This window comes from Nicotiana sylvestris, chromosome 7 (assembly GCF_000393655.2).
Source record: "Nicotiana sylvestris chromosome 7, ASM39365v2, whole genome shotgun sequence".
NCBI lineage: Eukaryota > Viridiplantae > Streptophyta > Magnoliopsida > Solanales > Solanaceae > Nicotiana > Nicotiana sylvestris.
Window position 1 is genome coordinate 139043409 of NC_091063.1, and position 6825 is coordinate 139050233.

Consider the following 6825-nt stretch of genomic DNA (forward strand, 5'->3'; position numbering starts at 1 on the left):
TACTTAGAGTTTTCAAGTTAGAGTTAACTTGAAGTTGTCGTAACAGTTGAGGCTGTGTGCCACAACGAGATTAGAGTTAATCCTAAGTTTACAAAAGAGTTTTTGTAAATGTAGTTTTTAGCTGAGTAATTTTAGTGAAGAGTTTGGAAAAATCCTACTAGAAGGTAGGACGTGTTTTTTCACCTCTTGAGCCAGGTGTTTTCCACGTAAAATCTCTGTGTTCTTTATTTTCTGTATTTATTATTCTGCAACAGTAGTAGTTGGAACACATAGAAAAACCATGTCCTTCTATAATCAAGTTAAGCGAAAATTGGGTACCACACAAATCACTCCCCCCCTTCTTGTGTGGTATTGAAGTATAAAACATCAATTGGTATCAGAGCGGGTTATCCTTGAAGAGGCTAACACCTTAGGAACAGATCAAGATGAGTGAACCACCTGGAAACTAGGAAGGACAATCCACCGCTAGGCCTCCACTCTTTAATGGTCAGTACTATTCCTGGTGGAAGAACAGGATGAGAGACCACATCATAGGAGAAGCCTATGAACTTTGGGACATTGCCTCTGGCTACTACAAAGAAGAATGCTGAAGGAGTGGATGTGCCAAAGACTAGAGCTAACTATACTGCTGAAGATTTGAAGAAGTGGAAAAAGAATACCAAGGCCAAGAAATGGCTTGTGTGTGGACTAGGTCCAGACGAGTACAATAGAATTCAAAGTTGTACTACTACTAAGGAGATCTGGGATACTCTACAAGTGGCCCATAAAGGAACTCCTCAAGCAAAGAGATCAAGAGGAACACTGCTGTATTCTCAATATGAAAATTTCACCATGAAGGAAAGAGAAATCATCCAAGAGATGTACACAAGATTCACAACACTAACAAATGAACTTAAGTCTCTTGGAAAAATTATCCTTGAAGAAGACAAGGTTGAGTAAATCTTGATAAGGGTCTTGCCAGTAACTTGGAAAAGCAAAATCACTGCTATTCAGGAATCAAAGAACATTGCTACTCTCAAGTTGGACGAGCTGATTGGAAATCTCACTGCCTATGAACTGAGAAGGCAAACCATGAAGATGGATGCACCCAAGAAGAAAAGAAGTCTAGCTCTCAGAATAGCTGAAGGTGCAGACTTAGAGGATGATGAAATGGCTATAATCATAAGGGATTTCAAGAAGTATCTAATGAGAGGAAGGGGTTATTCAAGAGGTGTAACCCTCAACAAACCAAGGGCCCCTGAAAAACAGACGAACGAAGGCTACTACAAATATGGTAAGACTGATCACATGATCAAGAATTATCCTCAGTGGGAAATTGAATGGAAGAAAGAAAGGGTTGAACGAAGAAACAGGAAGAAAGAACAGGTTCAACCCAAGAAGAACAAAGGATCGACAAAGGCTATGGTTGTTGCTTGGGGAGAAAGCTCAGATGAGGATTCAGAAGATGAAGCTGGAGATGAACAAGCACTTATGGCCATTGGAGAATCAGATAATGAACAAGAGGTAAGTGTGATTCATCTCAAAGACAAAATTAAATTTATGTCTAAAGAAAATCTATCTGAATTACTGGTAGACTTCATTGATGAGTCTGAGGTCATAAACAATGAGAAGGAACGACTGTCTAGGAAATGTGTGGTCCTAAAATCTAAGTGTAAAAATCTGAAACTCAAGGTTAGTGAAAGTGATAGTAAAAACACTACGCTGAAGAACCAGGTTCTTGAACTTAACAACACTATCTTAGAACTTAGATCTGAAAATTTAAAACTGATATTAAGAAAAGGTAAAAATAAAGTTGATCACACACATCTCACCTTAGAAGAAAATCTAGGAAAAATGAAGGATGAGTTGTACAAGAGAGATGAGCAAATAAGAGTCTTAAAAGAAGATCTAGGGAAGGTGAAGTATGAACTATATAGAACTTGTAAATGGAATAAGTCCTCTGATGTACTATCCTGGCCACAAGAGCACCATAGTAGCAATAAGAGAGGATTTGGCTATGGGACCCCAACACCTAAGTGGGATCCCAAAAGCAAGTACATCACACTTTCTGAGAACAAAATCTGCACACATTGTGGCAAGACTGGTCATTACAAAAGTGAATGTAATGCAAAATAAAAGCCCAGTCAAAAGAACAAAATCTTTGTTCAAGAGAAAAATAGGTTGTCTGGATGGGCTAAAAGGAATTTAATTCACCCTTTTGCCTATAGAAAGGGACCCAAACTAGTTTGGGTTCCTAAAACTAACCCCTAATTTCGTTTTGCAGGTCCAAGTGAAGGGAAGTAGCCAAATATGGTACATGGATAGTGGCTGCTCAAAGCATATGACTGGAAGTAAGAACCAGTTCCTTTCACTTGAGGACCTAAAAGGAAGTAATGTATCCTTTAGAAATGGGAAGAAAGGTGAGATCATTGGGGTTGGAAAGGTAGGTAAGACAGACTTGTCACACCTCCTTTTTACACACCCGAAGGTATATAAGGGAGTTTTTCCAATTTAAGTGACATTATTCGAAATGGGATTAATTATTCAATTCAGAGTCGCCACTTGGGATAGTTTATTTGGTGTCCCAAGTCACCGATTTATTTTAAATCCCAAATCGAGGAAATTTCGACTTTCCTTTTGAAGTCTGCGAACAAGAAATTCTGAGTAGGGAATTCTGTTAACCCGGGAGAAAGTGTTAGGCATTTCCGGATTCCGTGGTTCTAGCACGGTCGCTTAAACTATTACAATTGGCCTATTATCTGATTTTTAAAACATGTTTCAACCTATGGTATATTTTTAACTTATTAGCCGCTTTTAATTAAAAAAAATTTTGGAAAAAATCAACGTCATATAAAACACGTATTGAACCACGTCACATGAAATGCACCCGCGGTCCACGATATATTTTATCTAACGTTGTTGAGATTTGGATTTGGGTCACATAAAATGCACACCCGAGTTTAGGAAATTAATATTTTTTTTTAAAAATAGCACGCCTAAAGCAACTACGCACTTTCAAGTTTGCGAGGGCCATGGAAAATTCAACTAAATGGCACGCCTCGATTTCTAAGGATTCAAATTAATTAAATGAGGGCCATGAGTTTTGAGATTTTATTTGGCATGGCGCGCCTCGATTATTCTAAAAGGATTGTATTCAATTTAAAGCAAACTACAAATATTCATGATTATGTTTCTTCCTAAAACTACTTTGAGATTATTGCAAGGTCATGATTTATGAATATGGAATTATTATTGAAGAAATATATGATTTGAGTTATTATGGACCTAATCACCCATGTCGGTATCAAATTTGCTATTGACTTAACATCATTTAATTTGGATCAAAGCTATTACATCGTTCTCTCTCCATTTTGAATACATTTTCCTATCTTTCCCTATGAACTGCAATCTCATTGAAGAAACTCATTCTGTCTTTCACGAATTCTATTTCTTGATGCTCTTCCTTCATTTTTTTGTTCATATCTTTCAAGTTGGTAGATAACCAAAATATAATATACAAATCAAAAGGAAATACGGTGAAAGAAAAATAATGGAAACATTGGTTAAGAAAAGAATGAACCTTTTATAGATGAAGATCTTATTCAATACATATGGAGCAAACAACCATCAAATTTAATGTGCAAATGAACCACAATCAGAGGCAACGAGCGGAAACCTTTCGAACCGAACTCGACTTCGACCTCTTCGGGCTAGTATTTTGGGCTATCTTTTAAATTGAGTTTGAAGCTTTTGGATTTGATTTTTGGTGTGATTTAGCTCCTGTTTTTGAGGTATTTTTTTTTAAACAAGGTAATGAATGACTATATGTTTTTTTGTTGAAAGAAATAGGTAGAAAAAATAAAACTAGTAGAAATTCTCTTTAGCATAGAAGAAGAAAATTTGTTTTCTCTCAATATTCTTCCCTCTTCTCTTCTCTTCTTTTCTTCAAATATTTCTCTTCTATTTATAGCAGAATTTTCAAAAAAAATCAGATTTTTTTTAATTTTTTAATTTTTTATTTAAAAGAAATCTCACTTACATTTTGCTTTTCTTTTTTTTATAAAAAGAATTACCACCTTTCTTTACTTTTATTTTTTAAATTCCAACTTTAATTACTTTTATCTTATTTAAAATCCCACTTTTTTTACTTTTTTAAAAGAGAATTCCACTTATTTTACTTTTCTTAAAAAACCAATCCCCTTTCTTTTACTTTTCTTTTAAAAAATTTTACTTTATTTTAATTTAAATTTTTTTAAATTTTCAGCTACCTTTATATTATTTTTTAATTCCAACTTTCTTTTACTTTTTATTTTTAAAAATTTCCACAAAACTTTACTTTTATTTTTTTAATTTTTCACTTTCTTTTACTTTTTTAAAAGAGAATTTCACCTACTTTTACTTTTTTTTTAATTCAATACTTCCCTTTTTCTTATTTTTTTAAATCTCTCCCGAAAATTTAAAAAAAAAAAATTTTGGATTTTTTATTATTATTTAAAAATAAGAATAAAAATAAAATAATATTAATAGTAATAATTCACCTTCTAAAATTTTGTATTTTTAACCTATAATAAAAAGTATAACAAAGCTAAAAATTTGTATGTTAAAACCCCCTAAAATATTTACATAGAAGAAGTGACAAAAAAATTAAATATTGTCAAAAATTAGGTGCTCACAGCTGCCCCTCATTGATTGGAAACATGAAGAGTTTTCAAGCAAAGATAAGGTGAGCCATGTGACTAATTTTTGAACATATCTTTATTCAAAAGAGAAGAAATAAGGATAAGAGAAAAGAGAAAGGGTGCAACCGAGTCTTGGTTTTGGACAACCTACATATCCCGGGTTATAAGGGAATCAGGTCGCGTGTAATTCAAGAAAAATGATGGAATGATGAGTTGAGGAGTCGAGTGAGGTTCCGTCGAGGCTCCGGTCCGCGATCCTGTTATTATATCAAAAGTCAAAGAGAAACTAAACAAGCCTATCAGGTATGAGTTACAAGATTCCTATCTATGAGTCTTGTGAAACTTGTCCTTGATCTTGACTGGTTCTTCCTGCAAACTCTGATCTGAATCTTGATGCTCGTTAGCTGCAGCTGCTGGTTCATTCTTCTTCAGCTTTTCGGATCAAGGCGGGACATGCGAAGCTTGTGACTTCAATCATATCTTGAACAGTCCACATCTTTCTCCACATCAACACTTTGAGTTCATTTCTTTTTGCTCCTTTTCTTCTTTTCTTTATTTTGGATTGAGACTCATTCTTTTGGTTGTCTCAGACCTTGTGTCTCGAGGCCAAACCTGCTCAGACACCAAAACAAACAAACGAACGAAATTTTTCTGCCCCAGTTTTCACTAGGAAAATTTCGTAAGTTATTTGTAACTAAAATCTAATTTTTTTTTTTTGAAAGCAGTAAAATAAGGATTGCGTGTCTTTAGGAGGAAGAGATTAGGGAATGGAGCCCTATATCTAAAATAACCTCGACGAGGGAGTGGATACCCTATGTTGGCAAAAAGGCGACTAGTGAATGGAGGCCCTATGTCTAAAAATCTTAACTCTAGGGATTGGAGCCCTAAAGTTGGCAAAAGGCGACTAGGGAATGGAGGCCCTATGTCTAAAAATCTCAACTCAGGGATTGGAGCCCTAATGTTGACAAAAGGCGACTAGGGAATGGAGGCCCTATGTCTAAAAATCTTAACTTAGGGATTGGAGCCCTAATGTCGGCAAAAAGGCGACTAGGGAATGGAGGTCCTATGTCTAAAAATCTCAACTTAGGGATTGGAGCCCTAATGTTGGCAAAAAATGCGACTAGGGAATGGAGGCCCTATGTCTAAAAATCTCAACTCAGGGATTGGTGCCCTAATGTTGGTAAAAGACGACTAGGGAATGGAGACCCTATGTCTAAAAATCTCAACTCAGGGATTGGAGCCCTAATATTGGCAATAAAGACGACTAGGGAATGGAGGCCCTATGTCTAAAATCTCAACTTAGGGATTGGAGCCCTAATATTGGCAAAAGGCGACTAGGGGATGGAGGTCCTATGTCTAAAAAATCTCAACTTAGGGATTGGAGCCCTAATGTTGGCAAAAGGCGACTAGGGAATGGAGGCCCTATGTCTAAAAAATCTCAACTCAGGGATTGGAGCCCTAATGCTGGCAATAAAGACGACTAGGGAATGGAGGTCCTATGTCTAAAATCTCAACTTAGGGATTGGGGCCCTAATGTTGGCAAAAGGCGACTAGAGAATGGAGGCCTTATGTTTAAAAATATCAACTCAGGGATTGGAGCCCTAATGTTGGCAAAATGCGACTAGGGAAAGGAGGCCCTATGTATAAAAATCTCAACTCAGGGATTGGAGCCCTAATATTGGCAAAATGCGACTAGGGAACGGAGGCCCTATGTCTAAAAATCTCAACTCAGGGATTGGAGCCCTAATGTTCGCAAAATGCGACTAGGGAACGAAGACCCTATGTCTAAAATCTCAACTTAGGGATTGGAGCCCTAATGTTGGCAAAAAGGTAAAAGATTGATTTTGGGGCTTCTAAACTACCTTTTTTTCTTATCTATTTTCTTTCAATTCATTTTTTTAGTAAAAAAATGCAGGAAAGAATTTGGAGGAGACTTACCTTTTGGGTTGATTAATGTTGCTAAGCTATTTCCAGTGCTTGCACATTTCTTTTTCCATTTTGGTTACACCTGCTTCTTGCATTGTTGCTTTGGATTGCACCTGTTTCAATTTTCAAACAAAGAACAATTGTTAGTTTGAAACGGTGGTCGGTTTTGTGGCCTTCATTGTTTTTGATCACTTGATCTCGGCCCAACTCTTTTGGCGAGAACCTCTGCCGCTTACTGGCT

The 6825-nt window shown here is 36.2% G+C and overlaps 1 protein-coding gene across 1 annotated transcript; it reads left to right on the forward strand.

Moving 5' to 3' along the window:
* The first annotated feature begins 543 nt into the window (after nucleotides 1-543).
* Nucleotides 544-939, forward strand: LOC138873843 (uncharacterized). The gene has a single exon (XM_070152326.1). The coding sequence runs from the start codon at nucleotides 544-546 to the stop codon at nucleotides 937-939; it is 396 nt and encodes a 131-aa protein (XP_070008427.1).
* Nucleotides 940-6825: the final 5886 nt, after the last annotated feature.